The sequence below is a fragment of the Solanum dulcamara genome, chromosome 5 (assembly GCF_947179165.1).
Source record: "Solanum dulcamara chromosome 5, daSolDulc1.2, whole genome shotgun sequence".
NCBI lineage: Eukaryota > Viridiplantae > Streptophyta > Magnoliopsida > Solanales > Solanaceae > Solanum > Solanum dulcamara.
In genome coordinates, this window is record NC_077241.1 from 74,134,450 (window position 1) to 74,159,086 (window position 24,637).

The 24,637-nt window shown below is 32.6% G+C and overlaps 2 protein-coding genes across 3 annotated transcripts; one reads left to right on the top strand and one right to left on the bottom strand.

Annotated features, from left to right (window-relative positions):
• Window positions 1–15,219: 15,219 nt before the first annotated feature.
• Window positions 15,220–17,437, top strand: LOC129889778 (deoxyhypusine hydroxylase-B). 2 transcript variants are annotated; one of them, XM_055965227.1, is made up of 2 exons: window positions 15,220–15,563; window positions 15,967–17,437. In XM_055965227.1, the coding sequence occupies exon 2, from the start codon at window positions 16,165–16,167 to the stop codon at window positions 17,167–17,169; it is 1,005 nt and encodes a 334-aa protein (XP_055821202.1). In that variant the 5' UTR covers window positions 15,220–15,563; window positions 15,967–16,164; the 3' UTR covers window positions 17,170–17,437. The 2 variants fall into 2 exon arrangements, with proteins under 2 accessions (XP_055821202.1, XP_055821201.1); XM_055965226.1 differs by having other exon boundaries at window positions 15,220–15,527.
• A 334-nt stretch (window positions 17,438–17,771) lies between these two features.
• On the bottom strand, window positions 17,772–24,391 carry LOC129889779 ((S)-ureidoglycine aminohydrolase). Its single transcript, XM_055965228.1, has 13 exons — window positions 24,043–24,391; window positions 23,813–23,941; window positions 22,450–22,537; window positions 22,291–22,367; window positions 21,457–21,496; window positions 21,186–21,252; window positions 20,210–20,295; window positions 19,971–20,052; window positions 19,695–19,751; window positions 19,314–19,352; window positions 18,941–19,011; window positions 18,200–18,253; window positions 17,772–18,121 (listed from the first exon to the last, which is right to left on the bottom strand). Exons 1-13 carry the CDS (start codon window positions 24,098–24,100, stop codon window positions 18,049–18,051), a joined length of 921 nt encoding a protein of 306 aa, XP_055821203.1. The 5' UTR covers window positions 24,101–24,391; the 3' UTR covers window positions 17,772–18,048.
• Between the last annotated feature and the right edge of the window lie 246 nt (window positions 24,392–24,637).

Genomic DNA, 24,637 nt, shown 5'->3' on the forward strand with positions numbered 1-24,637 from the left:
CTATGTTTTCAAAACTTCCTTTTTTCTTAAATTTCATGTCAGATTAAATATAGATCCACATAAATTGAAACCGATGGAGTAATAATCAAGTTCCTTTAGTTAGAGGAATTAGAGAAAATAATTCCATGCATATCCAAGTACTATATATGATAAGTGCAAAGATCACTCACAAGTCACAACAAGCCTTCTTCTCAAGTTGTCCTTTGTACACATGAAATCACAAACAACTTTAAAACATTCTGAATATTATTAACACATGATGCATTGATACTTTTTTGTGCAAAAGAAACATATATAATGGCATCCAGCACTATATGATTTTATTTGTTCTTTTTTAAATTTTATTTGTACTTTTGGGAGAGAAGGCATGAGATTGAGTGGGTCAGGGTGATCTAACCTTATAGTTACAGATTCATAAACTTAATAACTTTTGTTTAAATTTTATATTTTAAATATTTGATTATAAACTTAGATATTGTTATATATATTAATTTAAGGTCGTTGTAGAAATTCATAACTTTAAATTCTGAATTTGTCTCTGAAGCATGATTGAATATAAAATGGAAGAAGATCACAGAATTTGGATAGGAAATGATTATAACTTCATTGTCCATCCAATTGTTTTTGTTTAATAGAAAAAAGCCAATATTCATGGTGCAATATATATCAAAAGTTGGATTAGCTTGGCAACATTACCACCATACGTACAATTAAAATGGTATGGTCACTTTCTCTTGCAAAGAATATTTATGTTGACAATAGTGACCTATATATGAAGAACATGGGTCAAAATGGCCAATTTGAAAAAACATATGGTCATCGTCCAAGCCCAACTTTCAAGGTATCGTCTGCTTTGGAACATATTTGAGATAGAAAATAACGTTGATGGCTTCTGATCACAAGCGTTAAAGATATTTTTGACCTTTTTTTTTTGTAAAAATAGTGAATGTTAGGTGTATTACCACAAACCAATAGCAATGGAAATTACAAACAAGTGACATAGAATTAAAAGTGGATTCATGTCAAACACAAGAAATACCTCACCTGTAAGCAAGGAAAACAAAAAGTGTACTTATACCTAATAGTGTACAGTATTTAAGTTTTTGTCAACTTTTGTATTGCTTTTAGCAATATCCATCATGCACAAAGGGGCTAAAATACAAAGATATTGATCCTGATTAATTAAGACATGGTCTGCCATCAACCAAAAGGAACATATATCATCTAGTTGTAACAACAAGACAAATAGAAATTAGGTAAAATAGTTGATATATATATATATATATATATATATATATATTAGTAATCAATGAAGTGAATTGAAAATCATGAGATCTTAAATTTGAATATTAATTAGCTAGCAAAAATAAAAATACTAGATAATTTTTTCTCATCTATTTAAACTGTGGGAAACAAAATCTCCCGCTATATATACTTGTTTAAGGCTAAAATTAATCAAAGTGCATGTATAAGTTAGCCCTAACATTACGATTATCGTTCAAACAACACATGTTGCTTGAACAGAATAAAACAGACATCCCAATTAAACGTGGATGAGAATAAAAGTAGTGAATTGCATGCTCTAAGAAATTAAAGCTAAAAGTCAAAATTTGATAGATGAAAATATATCATCAAAATCCATGAGCATTTTTAAAAGAGAGTTTCTTGAAAGCATTCACAAAACATGAAAAGAAGTCAACAGCCCTTGCAGTTATCATTTAGATTATTGCCACTTTAATTGATTGGACAAAACTGTTAGCAAAAAGAGTAGTTTTATGCTATTTAACTAGTTGGAGAGCACCTCTTAGCTAGTTGACTAATGGTGAAGGAATTTTTTAGCCAAAAATAAATGAAGGATAAAGTTAATCTATTACGAATAGTTTAAATATAGAGTTTAATAATTATAACTTCATTGTTCATCCAATTGCTTTTTGTTTAAATAGAAAAGCCAATATTCATGGTGCAGTTGGATCTTAACTCCTTTTCAAATCCAATGGCTAGTCGTTCATGGTACACTTACCCTTATTCTTTTTAGGATTCAATATATTCGTTGAGATTTATCTAACCATCATATTAAAGGACATATGACTCTCATACCACCTATAATAGTTAGGCCCAATTGCCAAGATAAATATTGACTGCGATCAGGGGCGGACTTACATGGGTGTCAGGGGTTCACCCGAACCTTCTTGGCAAAAAATTACACAGTATATAGGGTAGGTTTTCTATATTTTTGTATATATGCTAATTTTGAACCATCTAAATCAAATAGGAGAGATAACCTAGTCGTACTAGACTTTTAAACTTGGGCCGCTAATACTATTTTCAATTTACAGGTTCGATTCTTGCTGGGAGCACAAGTTGCCTAATTTTTTAAAATTGAATTATTTGCTGATGTACAACTATTAATACTTTTTTTTAAACCGTTAGAATAGCTTAGAACTCTTCCCCTTTGATGTTTGTATTTGCACCTTAGTTCACATTTATATTTTTATTTTTCTAATCCTCTAAGTGAAAATCCTGAATCCGTCACTAACTACAATGGCTCGACTGATTTGCCTAATTCAAGACTTTTGAGCCTCGCATTGTTTTCCATCGACATTAACCCAAACTATGTCTCTATAGTTGAATCTTGAACTCTTATTTATATATATAGAAATTCTCACTTGTCCTAGTAGACTATTAAACTAGTTATTTTTGCTAGTACAACTAGGTCATTCGAAACCTAGTTTATTTTTTAAGAAAAATATAGCAACATAAAATAAGAAGGTTAATTAGTTGTATATATGATCACAACGAGGTGACATGGAATTAAAAGTGGATTTATGTCAAATACAATACCTCACCTCTAAGCAAATATATTTGAAGACAAAAAGGGAACTTAACCTAATATATCGTATAATGGTCTGCCATAAACCAAAAGGAAACATATCAACAAATATAGAAAAGAAATTTGGTAAAATTTCTATGACCCACACATTACTGACAAAACACAATTAATATACTATATTTCTTGATATAAAAATGACACCTAATTTTTTATAAAAATATATTTTGTGATCTTCATGGATTAGTTAATAAAGATCTTACTTTACAAAATTGAATTCAACTAAGACATGTTGCTTCGATAGAGGGGGGAAAAAGAGATCATGGGGATGATTTACATAAATGTCCCTTTTTAGATCTTTAATTAGATTTGGTCGTACGTTTAGAAATGGAAAAATTATTTGCTTGAGTATTTTTTAAAAATTAATTACTGATTTTAGCGATATTTTTTATTTATTATCATTTATAGCAATACATAGCAATACTGTAATAAATTTACACTTGTATTAAAAGTGAATTATGCATACAATATAAATGTATTATAAGTGTTTTAAAATATATATTATGTTTGTGTAATAAGAAACTGACATAATGTATTATAAGTCTATTAAAGTATGTGATAAATGTATTATCCATCTATAAAACTTGTTTTATATATGTTTTATATATAGTTCTCTGCAATATGTATTAAAACTGTATTATAAATATATTATAAGTGTTCAGTGAAATTTTTTTATTGCTATAGATGGTAAATATTTTCTTAATATTGTATATTTATGTAAGTTTCTCTTTAAAAATTGGGCAAATGTCATCTTTAAAAACAAATCCGTTGAAATAACGTTAAACTCGAGTCTAATATTTGTTCATGTAATGCTCAACCATATAAATAAAAAAAGATATGTGACTGACGTAGAACTTTTGAAATATTTTACAAAATTTTATATTAGACCACCTTCTAATATTATTGCTCAAAAGATATTTTTAAACCTTGATCTAATTGATTCATACGTTATTAAAAAAAATCAATATATTATCAACCAAGTAAAATGGTTGTCCACTTAAAATGGTGGATAGTCCATTTACTTTTTAAGTGGGTAAATTGCCACTAATATTTTCCTCCACTTGTAAATATGGCTATAAATATAGCCTTAAACTTCAATGTAAAAATACACAAAACATATAAAAGAAGAGAATTACTATTACTCTCTCTATATTACTACTCTCTCTATTAATACTTTCTATATTACTCTCTTGTTCTTCTTCCTTTACAAAATTGTCAAGTAAGTTAATTTATAACACGTTATCAGCACGAAGCTCTAATTTTTCAGAAAATTAACTTCTATATCAGGTATATCTACTAAAGAAATTTAATTTTTAAGTTATATTTGTTACTTTCAAATTAATTTTCATCATGTCAAACTTGTCAAAATTGGAATTTGTGGCACTTGATATTTCTGGTAAAAATTATTTGTCATGGGTACTTGATGCTGAAATTCACCTTACCGCTAAGGGTCTTGGTGATGCTATAATTGAAGGAAATACAGCATCAAGTCAGGATAAAGCAAAGGCTATGATTTTCCTTCGTCATCATCTAGATGAAAGCCTAAAAATGGAATACTTAACAGTGAAAGATCCACTTGAATTGTGGAAAGACTTAAAAGGGAGGTATGACCACCTCAGGGCAACGGTATTGCCAAGGGCTCGTTATGAGTGAATGCACTTACGGTTTCAAGATTTTAAAACCGTAATTGAGTATAATTCTGCTGTATTTAGAATAACTTCCCAATTAAAATTATGTGGGGAAAATATAAATGATGAGGACATGTTAGAAAAGACACTAACTACTTTTCATGCCTCTAATGTAATATTACAGCAGCAATACCGTGAAAAGGGTTTTAAAAAATACTCTGAATTGATATCATGCCTTCTGGTGGCTGAACAACATAATGCCCTTTTAATGAAAAATCATGAAGCCCGTCCCACTGGAACTGCTCCGTTACCGGAGGCAAATATGGTAAAGCACATGGCCAGTCTGAAAGAAGACATAATAAATATCAAGGTCACAATAATGTGCGTGGGCGTGGCAATGGCAGAGGACGATATAATAATCGTCGTGGTGGTGGTCAACATAAAAGGGAGAACAATATCAGTTCTCAAAATGGCCCTTCAAAAAGTAACTGTCATCGTTGTGGCATGAAAGGCCACTGAAAAAATGAATGTCGGACGCCTGAGCATTTTGTAAGACTTTATCAAAATTCTTTTAAAAGAAAGGCAAATAGAGGTGGTGCCTCTTCTTCTAATGCTCGGATAGAGTCACACTTGGCGTTCGAAAATAATGTTGAGGCAAGGCCTTTGAATAATGATAATATTGAAACAAATCTGGCCTTAAGGGATGATGATTTTAATGACCTCAATGATATTACTCATTTGGAGGTTGAAGATTTTTTTAAGGATCTTAATTGATGTTTAATTTCATGTTTTTCAATATGTTATCATGTACTTCGAATTATTGTGTTTTTACGTTTATGTATTTGAAGAAAAAAATAAATAATCAAGGTCACATTTTTATGATAATTGTATATTGTTTATTAAATTGTGCTATTTTACAATGTTGTAATTAATTACTATTAGTGTGCTATTATTTAATCTTAATATCATATTGTTACTAAAAATAATATTCGCCTTATTTAATGTCATTATACTAACTGTTTATTCTTGTTAATGTTTTAGACATTAATAATATATAATGATTGTATTATTTTTGTCAATAAACAAATTATCTATACATGATAAATAATATTATATTAATATTTTATAATATATTTGTTTTTAATACTTGTGTATAATATTTATTTAAGGTTAATAAGTATATAATTCCATAAACTAAATTATTGTAACATTCATCATAATTGAATCATATAATTTTTTAAATTCTAAATTACCATAATTTAACTTTAAAAAAAAAAGAAAAAGGGACTTATGTTTTTCTAGCAAAATTGTTACTTATTTTATTTCTTACAATGCATTTTTATTTTATGAAGATAAATAAATTTATCAGTCTTCAATTGGATTCAAGATGAATAATGGAGATATGTGCATTTTGGATAGTGCCACAACTCATACGATATTAAAAGAAAAGAAATATTTTTGTCATTTGATTATGAAAAAGGTCTATGTCAATACAATATCTGGTAGTACAAAATTAATTGAAGGCTCTGGAAAAGCAGCCTTATTACTACCTGGAGGAACGATATTGGTAATTGATAATGCATTATATTGTAGTAAGTCTCAAAGTAACTTGTTAAGTTTCAAGGTTATTCGCCAAAATGGCTATCATATTGAGACTGCAAATGAAGGAAATGTTGAATACCTTTATATTACTACAATAAATATGGAGAAGAAAATTGTGCACGAAAAATTACCTGCACTTTCTTCTGGGTTGTACCATACAAATATTGGTACTGTTGAATCACATGCCATTGTAAACAAAAGGTTTACTGATTCTAATGATTTTATCATTTGGCATGACCGGTTGGGCCATCCCGGTTATAATATGATGCGCAGAATTATTGAGAATTCACATGGACACACTTTGAAGAATCAGAAAATTCTTCAATCTAAGGAATTCTCTTGTGTTGCTTGTTCACAAGGAAAACTGATTATCAAACCATCAGCAACTAAGGTTGGGATTGAATCCCCTGCGTTTCTGGAACGTATACAGGGTGATATATGTGGGCCAATTCACCCTTCATGTGGACCATTTAAATATTATATGGTCTTGATAGATGCATCTACAAGATGGTCACATGTGTGCTTATTATCAACTCGCAACATGGCTTTTGCGAGATTGTTAGCTCAAATTATAAGGTTAAGAGCACAATTTCCAGATTATGCAATAAAGATAATTCGTCTTGATAATGCTGGTGAATTCACATCTCAATCATTTAATGATTATTGTATGTCGATTGGAATAAAAGTTGAGCATCCGGTCGCTCATGTACATACTCAAAATGGTCTAGCAGAATCATTGATTAAATGCCTCCAATGGATAGCTAGACCATTGCTAATGAGGACAAAACTTCCTATTTCAGTATGGGGGCATGCTATTTTGCATGCAGCAGCACTTGTGCGCGTAAGGCCAACAAATTATCATGAATTTTCCCCATTACAGTTGGCATTTGGAAGGGAGCCAAATATATCCCATCTTAGAATATTTGGATGTGCGGTATATGTCCCAATTGCTCCACCGCACCGCACAAAGATGGGTCCCCAAAGAAGGTTGGGAATATATGTTGGGTATGAATCTCCTTCTATTATAAAATATCTGGAACCTATGACTGGAGATTTATTTACGGCAAAATTCGCTGATTGTCATTTTGATGAATCAGTATACCCAACATTAGGGGGAGAACATAAGCAGTTGAAAAATGAGATAGATTGGAATTCATTGTCACTATCTCATTTAGATCCTCGAACAAATCAATGTGAGCAAGAAGTTCAAAAGATGATTTATTTGCAGAATATTGCAAATCAACTGCCGGATGCATTTACTAACCTTCCACGGGTTACTAAATCGCATATCCCAGCTGCTAATGCTCAAGTTCGAGTTGATGTCCCGGTAGGACAACTTATTCAGGCAAATGAGTCTAGACCACGCTTAAAACGTGGAAGACCATTTGGTTCCAAAGATAAAAATCCTCGAAAAAGGAAAGGAATAAATGATCAAGATGATCATAATTTGGAGGCGAGTGCTCAAGAAGAGCCCAGAGACACAACAAATGGTGATACCACCGAGGAGGTCCAAGTACCTGAAAATAATGAGAATGAAGAAATCTCAATAAGTTATGTCTCGACAGGAAAACGGTGGAACCGAAATGATATTGTGGTTGATAATATTTTTGCTTATAATGTTGCCATTGAAATAATGCAACAAGATAAGGATCTTGAACCAAAATCTGTCGATGAATGCAGACAGAGAAATGATTGGCCAAGATGGAAGGATGCAATTCAAGCAGAGTTAACTTCACTTGAAAAACGTGAAGTTTTCGGATCAATAGTTCGAACACCTGAAGGTGTCAAGCCAGTAGGGCACAAATGGGTTTTTGTGCGTAAACGAAATGAAAAGGGTGAAGTCGTAAGATATAAAGCACGACTTGTAGCCCAAGGTTTTTCGCAAAGACCTGGCATTGACTATATGGAAACATATTCTCCTGTGGTGGATGCAATTACTTTCAGGTATCTAATGAATTTGGCAGTTCATGAAAAGCTTGAAATGCACTTAATGGACGTGGTCACTGCCTATTTATATGGCTCATTGGACCACGACATTTTTATGAAAATTCCCGAAGGGTTCAAAGTGCCTGAAGCATACAAGGATTCTCGAGAAAATTGTTCAATAAAGCTTCAGAAATCCTTGTACGGGTTGAAACAATCAGGGCGAATGTGGTACAATCGTCTTAGCGAATATTTGCTAAAAGGAGGATATAAAAATGATCTAATTTGCCCTTGTGTCTTTATGAGAAGGTCTAAATCTGAATTTGTCATAATAGCAGTATATGTTGATGATTTGAATATTATTGGAACTCCGGAAGAACTTTCAAAGGCAGTAAAATGCCTGAAAAAGGAGTTTGAAATGAAAGACCTTGGAAAGACAAAATTTTGTCTTGGTCTACAAATTGAACATTTTACAAATGGGATATTTGTCCATCAGTCAACATATACTGAAAATATTTTAAAGAGATTTTATATGGATAAAGCACACCCATTGAGTACTCCAATGGTTGTGAGATCTCTTGATATTAATACAGATCCGTTTCGGCCTTATGAAAATGATGAAGAACTTATTGGTGCTGAAATACCATACCTTAGTGCAATTGGTGCATTAATGTATCTTGCCAACAATTCTAGACCAGATATAGCTTTCTCAGTAAACTTGTTAGCAAGATTTAGTTCTTCACCAACACGCAGACACTGGAATGGAATTAAGCATATATTCAGATACCTTCGAGGTACCATTGATATGGGATTGTTTTACTCAAATGATTCCATGTCACAATTGATCGGTTATGCAGATGCGGGATATTTATCTGATCCCCATAAAGGTCGATCGCAAACAGGCTATTTATTTACATGTGGTGGTACAGCTATATCATGGCGTTCAACAAAGCAAACTATGGTTGCCACTTCCTCAAATCATGCAGAGATAATAGCCATTCATGAAGCAAGTCGAGAATGTGTTTGGTTAAGATCAATAACTGAACACATTCAAGAAACATGTGGTCTTTCTTTGACAAAAGACGCTCCAACAATATTGTATGAAGACAATGTTGCATGTATAGCTCAACTGAAGGGAGGATACATCAAAGGAGACAGAACAAAACATATTTCACCAAAATTCTTTTTCACTCATGATCTTCAAAAGAAGGGTGAAATAGATGTCCAACAAATTCGTTCAAGTGACAATTTGGCGGATATGTTCACCAAAGCATTGCCAACTTCAACCTTTGAGAAAATGAGATACAAAATTGGAATGCGTCGTCTTCGAGATATTAAGTGATATTTTCATCAGGGGGAGCAAAATACGCGCTGTACTCTTTTTCCCTTAGTCAAGGTTTTGTCCCACTGGGTTTTCCTGATAAGGTTTTTAATGAGGCAGCACTCAAGGCGTATTATCAGATATGTGTACTCTTTTTCCTTCATTAGGCTTTTTCCCACTGGGTTTTTCCTAATAAGGTTTTAACGAGGCACATTTCTCGTGGACATCCAAGGGGGAGTATTATCAACCAAGTAAAATGGTTGTCCACTTAAAATGGTGGATAGTCCATTTACTTTTTAAGTGGGTAAATTGCCACTAACATTTTCCTCCACTTGTAAATATGGCTATAAATATAGTCTTAAACTTCAATGTAAAAATACACAAAACATATAAAAGAAGAGAATTACTATTACTCTCTCTATATTACTACTCTCTCTATTAATACTTTCTATATTACTCTCTTGTTCTTCTTCCTTTACAAAATTGTCAAGTAAGTTAATTTATAACACAATAATATTATTTACTAGTACTAAACAACTATCCTTGCTGGACAACTTGCCAAAATTTCTGGCCCGATTGAATGAGAAAACTAGTGAATCACATGTTCTAATTATTTCCTTCGTTTTATTTTATTTTATTCTTATATCAAAAATAAATTTGTCATTTTATTAGTTCATTTTAGTGAATTAATAGATTATTTTTTTCTAAAGCATCATTAATAAATTTAGTTTGTAAAATACATTTTTAATTATATTTTTTTAACGAATATATCATGTGCTAAAGCCAAAATTGGGAGTTAAGTCAGAGTGACAAATTAACATCACATCACATTTGGATTGCCACTTTAACTAACTGATTGCATAAAATTTTCCTCTAAAAGAAAACTTTTACAACTATAACATCAAGTTCACGGCTCAGAGCATTCCACTTATATAAGAGTCAATTGAGGCCAAAAAATAAAAATTGGACCCTTTTCAGCATTACCCTTGTTGTACTTGTACATGACAAAATCTTTTTTATTTGGATCATGGCATTATTGGTATGAGGATTGAGATATTTGATGAGATTATTTTATTTTATTTTTTTATATGAGATAATAATTTATTATTTTAATATGAATAGTGGGATAAAATAGTTGTGAGATTAGCTAATATCTTACGTCAAATATGAGATAAAGTTAATTTCAAATTTTATCTCAAAATTATTATACTTATCTCATATATCAAATGATACCTAATAGTATTACCTAAAGTTTGGGTTGAAAGACGCCCTTTTCCTATACGACAAAGTCTTAATTAATGAGGACTTCGCTATAAAAATCAAATATCTAATGAAAAATCAAAATATCCTCTCTTTTATTTCCCAATAACTTTTGTGGGATATAAGTATTAACTAAGGACAGAAATTAGTTGACTAGACTCTATCATCATGATTGCATGATCCATTTGTTCTCCTGTTGATTGAAACAGTACAAATTTGACAAATCTTGAAACCAAATCTAGAAATTTATCTTCTTCCTCGACTAGAAATCTAGAAAATGACAATTGAATTTCAACTTAAACAATACTCTCTATCTCAATTTTTGTCGCATACTTTTCTTTTTAATTGACATTTAAAAAAGTTATTTTTTTATAATTAGAAATAATTTAATTTTAATTTTTTTTTATTTTATGCTTAATGAAGTGTTTTATAACTATACAAACGGTCAAGAAGTGATTTAGATTAGAATTTTCCAAAGTTTTGCTTTTTAAATTTTATGTCAAGTGAAACAGTATCATATACATTAAAATAAAGAGAGGACTACTATCATCAAACTTCCCGCTTATTCGTAGGGTACTTGACCTCCTTAAAGGCTAAAGCTAATTATTATCCCAATTAAGATCTCTAAAAAATTATTTATATTTAATGTTTACGTCAAAGTAATATGTTTTATTATGGTTAAGTAATACGTGGGATGAAATTCGTATTAGCTAACCATTGTTAGGTGATAAAAGACACATATCATGCTATTATAAATTTAGTATAAATCGAATATAAATAAACGTTTAATTATCCTCCTATTAATATCATTTACCTTAGATGAATCTGTTATCACTCCAAAAGGGTGTATTATATATTTCAAAAGAGGAAATAGTGGTTTTTAGTCCATGTGTTATTACATAATTTTAGTTTTAGTTTCTATATTATTTGACTATGCACATTTAACCTTTAATTAGTTGAAGTGGGCGATTTTGATCCTTGAAGTTAACAAAAGTTAAATTATTTATCAAAATAATTATTTTGAAATATATAAAATAAAATAAAACAAACTGAAGTGTTGGTGATTCTAAATGCTTGAAGAATTATGTGGGTAAAAAAAATTAAATGTTAATTTTTTTAAAGAGTGAAAGTTCTTAGGTCACCATTGATAGTTTTAAGGAGCATGCCACCTACTAAACCCTCAGATGTAATCATATTTGACCTTGATTACTAATCATTGAAAAAAAGAGAAAGAACGAGTCGCTAACAAATAAAAAACAGAGCATAGAGCATTTGAATAAAATGGAGCTAATGAATAGAATATAATTTTAATTTATATACATAATTCTTCATGCATTTAAAATCACCAACCCTTTATTTTATTTTATTTTATATATTATCAAATAATCATTCTATTAAATAGTTAAATATTGTTAACTTCAAGGATTAAAATCACACACTTCAAATAAATGAAGGTTAAATGTGCATAGTCAAATAACACAAAAACTAAAACTAAAATTATACAATAACACAAGGACTAAAACCGTTTTTTCCTCTATTTCAAAATAAAGCCACTAGACATGCTATGATATATATATATATATACACACTTAAAATGAGTACCGCCAATTCATAAACTCAAATATTGTCTAAACGGTTGCACAATATTTTTATTTCTAAAAAAAGATTCAAAAGATATCCAGTTACATATTTATGCCTTCAATTATAAGAATATGGATATCAGTACATCCGTTTTTAGCTCCGCCTATGGGTACCGTACAAAATTTCATTTATGTTGGAATGAATAAAAAATTTCCGATCTTAATTAAAGATTTCACAATTTATTCTTGTAAGGAGAAGAAATTTTTTTATAGGCAACATCATTCCTTTAATGAGGCTCATGTGACACGGATTCGGATAAATCATAACATAAATCAAGTATCAAATATCGAGTAAAAAATTAAAAAATAATAATTATTATCTAGTTTAATTTAAGGGAGGAAAAAACCAGTTTAAAGTTAAATCCTTTTAAATAAGAGATAATGTTTTCAAATAACCAATATTTCCATTTTTCGACGTGCTGATCAGAGAGAAGTCCCAACTATTCGAACCACGAACAAGGCTGTTTTAGACAACAAGCTTCTTGTATCAAATTTTTGTAACCGATATTTTTATAATCCTCCACCCTACAACTTTAACACACTGGATATTTTTTGTAATCGTCACTTCTGTCACGAGCCAAGATCCATGTAGTTCGAACTCTAGAATACATCAAGTGATGAATAATATGTTGTATCCCTGTAATGGCACCAATAATTCCCTTGTACTGTCTTAAAGTTTTAATATAAGTTTGATCTTTTAGAAGAAAATAAAAACGATAAAATGAAGCCAAAGGGAGGGGGCAAAAATTTATTCGCCGGACACCATTGGTTCATTCCTGGGCTAGCTGGTTGCCACGTGGAATTTTATCAACCATACTATATAACACCTTCCTACTCATAGAAAATGAAAACATATTTACCTACTATATTTTATTATGTAGGAAAGATTATTATGAAAAATTCATTTTCCATTGAATTGATTCCAAAGTTAGCATAATTCCCAAAAATATTGGTTCAAATAGAAGCAATCTTATCGAGTTACTTGTTTGTCTTTTTTTTTTTTTTTAAGTCAATTCGCTTAAAAAGAATGTCTCAACTTCCATTTTAACAATTAGATTTTTGATTTCAATTTTTCACATGATAAATTGAAGAATCAAAACTATATAATTAAAAAACATTTTGATATATTTGATGTATTTTTAATTTAAGATTGGTCACAAATTTTTTTAAAAAAATTACTGTTTTTTAAACTTCATATCAAATTAAAACCAATCAAATAAAATAAAACGGAAGGAATGTACATTAGTAATGAAGTAGAAGACATTTGAGAAAGAGAATAAAACCCTAACTTCTCATTTTGGCTTTTGAAACTTATTGGAGCCGTTTAGACAATTTTTGGGAAAAGGCTTTTGAAGAACGTTCCACTAAAAAATATCTGATAGTTTCATGGATTTTTTTGATTGAATTTGTGAGAAAAAAATAAATATTATTTTTATATAAAATAAAATTAGAAAGCTTTTTAATATTTTAATGAAATTTGTTTGTCATCATGTATTATTCAGTGAGAAATAAATGAATTTTTTTTTTATTTTTTTTCAAATTAATTTTTTCATTAATTCACAATGAAAAAAGACTTTGTTAGGAAGTCATTTTTGTTAGGAAGCGTTTTACATTAATGTGAGACTTTTCGACGCAAATCCAAATTTAGTCTGGCTCCAATATGAATATCAGATAGCGAATGGGAAACCAAAAAAAAAAACTTTTACATAGTCTTACGCGGTTCTTTGATTGCTAATTAGAAAATGAGCTATTCATCTACAATGAAAATTACTATATAGCTAATAGTATTATGTTTGGTAGTTTTTTTAGTTATATAAAATTCAGCATATTGAATATGGTGTTTAGTTATTATTTTAAAATCCTACATAAATAAAATATGCAGGAAAAAAATGAAATAACTGATAAATAAAAACTAAATATATAAATAACTAAATTTTGTATAATTAATTTCTACATAATTAACATGTCTAATTACCTATGCATAACTCTAATCAACAAGCAGATGAATTCGCCTTTAAACTCAAGAAGATCTTTTTTCATATAATATTTCTATGAGGTATTCTACATGACAATTTGTGTTTTACGTGATATTTTATGTGTCAATTTAGATGAATACACTAGAATTGATGCATAATATGATACGAATGACGTGTATTTCTACTTATTCAACTTTTACAAATTTTAAGTGATACGTTTGCACATTCAAAGTTGGAGCACAATACTAAAATCATCCTTATTCATTCGAGTTTCACACTTGACCGAACAGCTTTTTTCATCGGCGGCGAAGGCTTTGCTCCATATTTATCTCAATCCCCGGCGACCTATCGGTGATCTTTTTAAAACAAACTGAATTGTAAGATCTCCTCCATCTTCCGCCCTCTCTATATTGATTCTCATCTCTCTATCTTTCCCCAAAACCCTAATCCCTCTCCTTAAAATATCTCAATGGTACTGTTGTCAATTGTCTTTCAATATTTTCATTTTTTGATTTATCACTGTAAAATTTAAGTTTTATATCCAAATTTATTGCTTTTTGGGTGATTTTAGAAGTTAATTTGTAGTTTAATGTTTTTATTTCGCCGGTTGTTTTGAGTGACTATTGGTAATCAATTTGTGGATATATTCATCTTAAGGAACGAAGTGAAAAAAATTAGTGTTATTTTCAAACTTCAAAGTTAATGACAACTATTTTTATAGGTTTGAGTACCGTCTTTTGGATTGGGATAATCAAATTTTGGATTGAAAAGAACAAAGGAAAAGAAAAAAACCAATCTTTTGTTTACAAAGATCACTATTCAAGGATATGTTCACATTTTTTATCATATGTTACCATTACATAGTGTTGATGTAGGTCTGTCCGTGACTTTCTCGCTTTCATCATTCATATTTTTATATTATTTTCGATATGCTTGATTCTATCTGACATATATTTTGTTTTTTTGTTTTTCCTCTCTTGTTCTTCTTTCTTAAACCGGAGTCTTTCAGAAACAACCGCTTATCTTTCAAAAATGGGGTTAGGTCTGCATACCCTCTACCTCAGAACCCACATGGTGGGATGTTGTTGTTGTATCCTTATTCTTTAAATTTAGAGCACTAATGGTCCCCAACTATGAGACACAGTCCAAGTCTAACTGAGACGGCGTTAAAAAAGGAACAGAATCTAATCACGTGCTTCCATTCCAAACAAAAAGAACTTTTTCCCCCAAATCAAACCCTAACCCTAAATCTCAATCGAGAGTTCGCCGGAAGAGCTGATGATATCAAAGGTCTGCCTTTCTCTTACGACAATTGCTTCTCTATTGGTAGTTTTTTTGTTCGATTTCACAATTTGATGCTTTATTTTCTGAATGAGATTTGTGTCCTTCAATTTGTTAACAGAAAGTAAAACTGAATAGAGATGAGATTGTTATAGTTATTCTACTGCGGGAAAAAGTGAATTTTTTCATATGCATGTCAATTATTGCTACTGCAAATATGAGGTATCTTAGAAGTAGGAGAAACATTCAAAATTGGCTCCTTGATAAGTTACCGGATCCAAACGGAAATGTGAGAGAGGTGGTTGGTAAGACTATTGTGAAGTAGGATTCAATTTTTCTTTCACTTCTATAAAATGTTTGCTCTTCTATGCTCATATCTATCCATTCTTCATATCAAGAATGAAAGCAACTTAGTTCCTTACATCTGAATGCATTTTTTCAATTGCAGGGATCAAGATTATGTTAATGTTGACATCCGAGTGATAAAGAAATTGTTTCAAGATCTAAATTTGGTTTAGTAATATTACTTCCCTGCGCCTGCCATAAATCTGTCGAAGGGGACTCGGGAAAATTTTGCTAGAGTGCCAGCATTATTCCGGCGAAGTTCTCCAACATTGAATCCGGACTCCGTCTTAGCCGTATATACATGGAGGTCACAGTTGGTGAGATTGGAAATGTAGTTGGAGTGGAGGGCCAAGATGATCATCCAAAAAATTCTTTTAAAGTCTCTCCGGAGATGGAGAAGTTTCTATGTGACAGATTGCTGGACAAAAACCAGCCGATTTCAGAGCGTTTCAGAGCTCTGTTCTCTCTAAGGAACCTTCGGGGATCAGGTCCACGAAATGCCCTTATCAATGCAACAAGGGACCCCTCAAATCTCTTGGCACATGAGGCTGCATTTGCATTGGGTCAAATGCAAGATGCTGATGCCATTCCTGCTCTAGAAGGAGTTCTATTTGATTTCTCCTTGCATCCAATTGTTCGGCATGAGGCTGCAGAAGCACTTGGTGCAATTGGCATAGAAAGTAATATTTCACTTCTAGAAAGAAGTTTGTCTTCAGATCCAGCCCAAGAGGTCCGAGAGACATGTGAACTGGCTCTTAGTCGAATCAAAGAGCTGAAAAATGTAGGAACTGGTGATGTCTCCTCAACAATGGCGCCGTCACCCTTCCTGTCAGTGGACCCTGCTGCTCCTGCTTCTTATTCCTCTGTTGAGGACTTGAGGGAAGTTCTTTTGAGTGAAGAAAAGGGCATGTATGAACGCTATGCTGCTCTTTTTGCTCTAAGAAACAATGGAGGAGAGGAAGCTATTTCTGCAATTATTGAATCTCTAGGTTCAAAGAGTGCTCTACTAAGGCATGAGGTTGCTTATGTATTGGGTCAATTGCAGAACAAAAGGGCTTCAGATGCTCTGTCTATGACTCTTAAAGATGTCAATGAGCATCCAATGGTTAGACATGAAGCAGCTGAAGCTCTTGGTTCTATAGCAGATGCTGAATGTCTTGCTCTTCTTGTGGATTTTTCCAAGGATCCCGAGCCTATTGTCTCACAAAGTTGTGAAGTTGCTCTTAGCATGCTTGAGTTTGAGAAATCAGGGAAATCCTTTGAGTTTCTCTTCATGCAGATGCCTCATGTCGAGCAGGTCTCATAGGAAGAGTGTCTGGTTACACTTGAATGCTTGTCATGTCAGCTGGTTTCAGAAGACATTTCAGTTCCTGTGCAATTATCATTGATCCAGTTGGAACTAGTTTCATTACTTCGAATATTTGGTTGGATTACATAACTAAGTTTAATGATAAGGTCATTTTTGGACTACTAAAGGTCATGTTGTGATGCTAAATAAACATTATACACTGGATTTGAGAAACTTTGTGGACTCTTTATACGTGAACCATGAATCAAGTAATATGGAGTTAGATTTAAGCCAAATTTTGTTGTTTTGCTGCTTGAAGTTAGTCCCCTCTTTCTTTTCTACCCTTCGTTTTAATGTTGTATTTAATGGGGGTCGAATGATCCTGCTATTTGGAGAGTTCAAACACTTTTGAGGTGTTAACGATTATGACTTATAGTACTTTTTATGTAGTTTGTAAACGTGAATTTTATTTCAAAAATATCGAAGACTCTATGTTCCAATTTCAGAGCAAAATTTGGTTTGTTTGACTCTCGTATTTTGAATCAGGACCCAAATTGAAATGGAGGGAGCATCTGTTATAGAAACTGAAAAAAGATGGAAATATCATTCTCACATTGCCCTTCTAGAAACTGAAAAAAGATGGAAATATCATTTTCACATTGCCCTTCTCATACTAAGGTAACATGCAAGCATAATAAAGCAGGCAAGAGTAACATATCTAGCAATGTTTAAGTTATTTCTTTCGTCCTCATTCTGACAAAGCTGACGATGACAGATGATTGTTTTCTATTAAGCAATCATAAAATACACATTAGACTCGGCCACCATCAAAAAGGGTGACATTGCTCAGCATTGTTGAAATCATGCTGTTTGAACCATACTCAGAAAAGTTGAATGTCACCACAGTGGATTCCTATTTACATCCTTATATAACAAGTAGCGTGAACGCGTCTTGCCCAGCGCAGCATACCTGAAAGAAAGAGCAAAGATATCACTAAGATATGCTTTCACATACTTGCAGTACAAAGATCGTGCATCTCACACTTACCACTGAGGCACAAATGGTGGCATCCAAATAGCATCACCAGCTTGAATTGGGTACCTATAATCCAAAAGGAAATGGGAGAATGTTAGAGCATGGTTTTAGAAGGCTTATGAAGTGTATGGATTAAAGTAAGAAATCTATTCCAGAGTACATGGAGAGTAAGTAATCTTTCATTCTTTTCATTCCTAAAATAATTCAGAGATTTGTCTTCAAGGGAAAGTAAGATCAAAGACTTTGACGAATCAAGGCAAACAGTGACTAACTCATGGATCTTAAGAGGCTGGAAAAGTCCTATACCGTGAAAAATGAAGAGACTGAGATAGTGTTAGCACGGAAAGGGGTGTTTAATTGGATATCTCATGTCGAGTATCTGCTTGCCTGGGTAAATAACAGTAGACTAAGAGGGTGCTAATTCTTGAAGTTAATATCTCAAGGGGAAACAAATTTTTCAATCATCTGCAGATCTTAGGTTTTACATTTAAACTACCAAATGTTGATGGCCCAAGGATAGCACTCAAAGGCACTGAAAATTGGAAAGAAGTCATAATTAGGCATCTATAAAGTTAAACTGACACGCACTATGCAGATAACTTCCCACTTTTAAGCTCACGAACTTCCGTTGTTAAAGAAATACTTTTTGTCAATACATTTTATCTTTCTACGAGCCATAGTGCAAGGCACACAAGTAAATGATTCCAGGACATATTATCAAATCCAGCTCAATATATAGAGTTTGATTCATACCAGCTATCACCTAGTCGATAAATGCCTTGCCCCTCCAACAGCAGCAAACCATGCTGGTTATAATGAACTTCCTGCAATCCAGCCAGTAATATACAAACTTGAAGTAATTGCAAGTGAAAAAATAAATCAATTCTCAAGTATATTGTGAAGAACAAGCAGATGTCAGTTAATCTCTAAACTAATGACTTATGCTGCAGAATATTGTTTTTTTTTTTGTTTTTTTATTGAGAATGGTAACTGAGAATATGGTTACAGGCAATCTTAAAAAACTTTTGTCTTCTTTTTAACACAGATCAAGCCCTTGGTGATGTTCAATGTGACTGAACTAGGAAAACCAATGAAAGGAACAGATGCAATTCTAGAGGAAACATACCTTGACATTGAGGAATTCTCCTGGTTGAAAATCCATGATCTTCCGCAGCCAGAAATATGTGTCAGAAATAAAAGGTAACGAAGAATTTAGGAAAATGCACAAGAACAAAGTTAGACTATTGTATACCTTTAGTTCTATATATATAAAATATTAGTTTGCCTGTGGGTTAAAAAATACTTTGTATACCCTTTCAGCCAGCGTTAAGGAACCTCATTGACATTTAAGCAAAATCTTCACTGATTTGCAGAAGTTTTAAATTAGCCAATTCTACCAATTCTATACAAACTCATATTTCAGAATTCAGATTTAAAACATATCCAGAGTAGAGTAAATTAGATAGATAATGGGAAGAAATAGCCACAGATAAGTGGTAGAACTCACGTGTATATTGAAATCATACGCTAAAGATGTTGGAAGAAGCTTCCTTAGCTCAAAAATCTGGCAACAGAAAAGTAAATGGAAACAGAAAGGATGTTATCATACTCTATGTCAAATGAAAACCAAAACTCTAAAACAATAAGGAAAAGGAAACCTCCTTTCTCTGTGAGGGATTTGAATGTTAGATTTTGAACAGTGGGGAAAAAGAAACAGAACTATATAGTTCAAATAAGGGAATCAATTTGTATTTTAGAGAAGTAGAGTTGAGAAAAAGGGTACCTCGCCAGGAGTTTCAAGAAGGGGCTGCTTGTCTGTTGAACCAACAATTTGCTCAGTAACATGATTTGCCAAACCAGAATACCTAAAACAAAGACTTTGAGCATTTAAAACTTAAATAGACAAGAAACTTGGTAATCAAAACTAGATGTTAGAAAAATAATGCATGTTGTTATGATGCCAAAAGTCAGTTCGAGTACAGAATGATACCAACATGAGGTACCATGAAATAAAAGACTGACCTCCTTTCAAATACAATAAGAGTAGCAGCTGCATCAGTTTCTACTGTGTGATCCAAATTGGGAGGCAGATAAGCATATGAATCAACCTGCATTTAAAGTTAGAAAGCATAAGAAGTATATAAGTTTCACTCAAGATGTCTCACGGAGGAAGAGGCAGGTGGATCTGCTTATTGATTGAAAGATGTTAAGGTGAGATAGAATAATAAAGTTTTGAAGAATCTGAACACCAACATTAAATCTCAAGTAATGAATAGAGTAGACTAAGACCTATATAAAATTCTTTCGAATGTCCTTATACGCCCCAATTGGGACACCATTGAACTCAACATCTTCCAACACGTGTAAACTGATTCCAGAGTTGATGCTTCGACTTGTGATTTAATGGGGCCTTATGAGTTTGAGAATGGGATTGTTAAAGATTGTCTTTGATACCATGTGAAAGCTAGGACCAAGAGCACGAAGGAGACAACAGCTTATTGAAGGAACTCATTGTTTAAGATAGACTCCAAACCGACAAATCACCATGTCTCATCTTCAATAACCAAAATTCTAAATATGGATGGCATCCTAATTGACACATGAACTCAGGTTTTTTACCTACTTTGGTACTAAAGAATCTACGCTCTGATCCAAAATATTAAGCAACGGACAGAGTAGTGCAAGACCTCTATAAGCCTTTTTCGATGCCTTTAATACACAACACATTATATACTCAAACAAATTCCTCTGAATAGCCTCAAAATCTAAAGCATAGCACTCACATTTGAATGGAGTCTTAATGACTACGAGTTAAATCACCTTTGCACAACACATCAATATCTGCTGACACGAATAGGTAAAAGGCAAGTACAGTTTTCTCATATTATACACAAAATTGATGGCTGCCTGGTATTAAACCAGTTATGCATAGCAGCAGCTTCACAAACTTCCTTACAGTAATAAAAGAAATTGCAGGCTAAAAGTATAGCTGGCATACTGTCAGTTTGTGGACATTCCCGGATATGTTGGTGAGAACCGCATTTCCCTGGACCACAAATATGAACCTGATTTTGCAAGAGTTAGAAATACTATCTAATGGAAGTACTAGAACTTTTTGTTTTGTAGTGTGGTTGTAGAAACAGTAGAGTAATTAGAAAAATGTTGCACAAGAGGCTGTAATTGTAAAAAAAATAAAATTATATGCAACTTAAGATAAAGTGTGTCAAGAAATTTTGGAAAAGAGAAACAATCATCAAAAATCTTCCCACCTTTCAACATCACTAGGAGGGAGCCCTGATTTGGAATTTTCTGCGAGGAGGAGAAAATGCAGATAATTACAGCCAACATCCATAGAGAAATTACAGAATGCACCATGTGAATTTTCATGGCATCATATTTTGGAGTTCAGGATAGAGACTACTGTTTGTAGCATGATGTGCCTATAGATTCTTCGCACTCTTGTTAGTTTAAATAGGATATAATAGACTTTAGAAGCCTTTGTCTTGGTCTTCACAGCACTTTCTCTGATTACTTTTTCCCTCTTTTATTTAATTTTTTTTTGGAATGGTCACTTCTCTTAAATTAGGAGAATAGCAGTGGCGGTGCTAAGTTCAATGAAGGGGGTTCAATTGAATCCCCTTTACCAAAATATTATTTTGTGCAAATAGGGTAAGAACAATTATATATATATATATATATATATAAAAATTTTGAATCCCCTTGACTTAAAGGAAGCCTAGAATGTAGTGACAACGGGGATCCAAAAGTTGCTTTAGATCACAACTACAAAACCTAGGTGTGGCATTCTTGCATGTTTTTTAATCCCTTTTGAGGATTCCTAGTTCCGCCACTGGAGAATAGGGATGCACCCACATTCTCAGCTCCCCTTTTTAATTTTTTTCACTCAGAAAGCTCTTTCCTTTTAAAAAATAAAATAAATAGAGATGCACCCACCATCCTCACAGACTCTTTTGGACTTAATAGGAAAGCAAACCACTGAATAACATATATATATATATATATAAAAGCTTAAATGGCAGATTAACTTGTTCCTTAATCATTCTGCAAAATATGGCAGCAATATCGGAGCATTAAGAAGACACCTTGCATCTTTGCTAAGTACATGACAAAATGCGAGCCGATTGCTGGTGTGATTAGATAGGCACCTAAAGTATTTGTCCTGGCACATTGATTAAGATGATCAATCAACCAAGATTTATCAGTCTATCAACCAGATAATGCAAATGGTTGGCCAAGCATACCAATCAGGCAGAGGGCTAAATACATGGCTTTCAGGAGTAATTAAAGCATGGTCCTTCTTATACACACTACGAGTAAAACCCGGCAAGTCTGCAAGCAAACAAAGAATAAATAAATAACTAAATTAACAGACCAAATTCAGTTTCATCTACACCATCATTGTCACAATGACATTTGCAAGACTGGAAAATAGTTGCTAAGAGATATCCCAAACAAAAAGACACCCAATATATTGTGTGGTCACTAAGAGAATAGAACAGCATGGTGACAATCAAACAAGCAGAGTAAATAGCATCCAACAACCTCTTCCTGTCACACCATTAGCAAATAACATTTAGTTATATACATTGACATATTTCTCAAAAAGTTATTTCATTGACAATAAAAACCTTCACATTAGCCTATTTTAGTTTATTTGTAATCTAATTTGAAGTAACTTGATATGGTTTTTTTAATAACCGAGAAATCCCTAGGACCACTGGCTAATGTGTTCAAAGCTCGGTGCAAAATGAGCTCCTCTACCCTTCTCCGTTCAAATAACATGCTTTTGTCTGCAGCAGGTTTTAAACCCATGATGTGCGCCTAACCCACACATCACAAATTGCGCTCTTATCGCTAGACCAAAGTCCTGGGCCAGTAAGTAACTTGATAATGTTGAGTGTATAAGAATTGTGCTCTTACCACTAGACCAATGCCCTGGGGGCAGTAAGTAACTTGATATTGTTCAATGTATAAGAATTAAACACTTACCCAGTTTTTCAAGAAATGCTATGGTTACAAGACATGAACTTGATAAATAAGATTCACATAAGTCTAATATAAGCTACCTGTAATCAATTTTTACATGACTAGATATTGTTCAGTGTATAAGAAATAAGCACTTATCCAATAATTCAAGAAATATAACAACAACATACCTAATGTAGTCACACAAGTGAGGTCGGGGAGGGTAGTGTGTACGCAGACCTTACCCCTACCTTGGGAGGTAGAATGGCTGTTTCGGATAGACCCGGCTCGAGGAAAAGCATTACAAAACAGTTCGAAAAAAAGAAAACAACGGGATGAAGAAGCCAAGATAAAATGCTAAAGAAAGCATGACAACACATACTGAAAAGGAACAGTCACTACAACAAAATAATAGCACAATCAAAATGCAGGAAACATTAAATAGTAACAAAAATGGAATAACAAGAAACTCCCAGAATAATACTACGACTACTAGTATGAAAGAACAATATTTCAAGAAATGCTATGGTTAAAAGACATGAACTTGATGAATTCTCAACAACCAAAAGAAAGGAACTTGATGAATTCACTTTTCTCTTGTTTCCAAAACTATATAATGGAGCCAAACAAGGCACTGACCTTGAAGATGAGAAGCGGATAGTGTGGGCTTAGAAACTTTCCAGTAAAGTGGCTGAGAATTGGCATCAGCATCAAGAATTGATGGTGCAGAGCAAAACCCATCTTGGGTCAAGACAGTTTTCACAAAACCTGAAAGAGCATTAAGATATAAAAACATAAGCAACACTACACAGAAAATACTGAGCTTTAATCACCCAAAATGCCAAAATAAGTGTGAAAAATGGGATTACTCAAAGTCGTAAAGAGAAAGAAGAGAGAAAGATAGGAAAATGGGGAAAAAGATTGCATCTTTGATACTATTATTGCTCAATGTAGACTCAACAAGTCCAGATTTTTAGGGGTTCCTATTGATGGTTATGGAATTTTGTCTTTCTTCTTGTTTCAGCTCTGATTATGTTTATGGGATTTCTCAAACTTGAGTGGTGGGCTGGTGGCTCGTGTGAAGATGAATAAGCTGCCAACTGCTATATAATCCCAAAAAGTTTCAATATTTTGGGGAATATACTGAATCTTACAAGCTACATGTGATACTCTCTGGTTTTCAGTTTTTATTTTGTTTCTTTTGAGGTTAGTAAAATGTAAAAGAGGTCCCTCTTGTTATGGAGCAAGTGAATTAGTCTTATCATGTGGGCCCACTTAAAAGTGGGCAAGTTGCGCACTTAGTCTTCGCGATGGCTATAAAAATGTCTTCTCTTTTCAAATGTAAAAATAGATACATACGAAATTCTCCTCTGTTTTTTTTTTTTACTCTCTTCTTCTTATTTTGTTAAGTTAGTGTATTTTATACACATTATCAGCACGAATTTTTAATTTTTTTCAAATAAA

Coding starts and splice junctions, on each gene's coding strand:
- LOC129889778 (XM_055965227.1), top strand. CDS start 16,165: ATGGAGGTCACAGTTGGTGAGATTGGAAATGTAGTTGGAGTGGAGGGC.
- LOC129889779 (XM_055965228.1), bottom strand. CDS start 24,100: ATGCAATCTTTTTCCCCATTTTCCTATCTTTCTCTCTTCTTTCTCTTT. Junction 21,497..22,290: donor GTACTTAGCAAAGATGCAAG/GTGTCTTCTTAA, acceptor TCCTCCTCGCAG/AAAATTCCAAATCAGGGCTC. Junction 18,122..18,199: donor CCACCATTTGTGCCTCAGTG/GTAAGTGTGAGA, acceptor TCTTTCTTTCAG/GTATGCTGCGCTGGGCAAGA.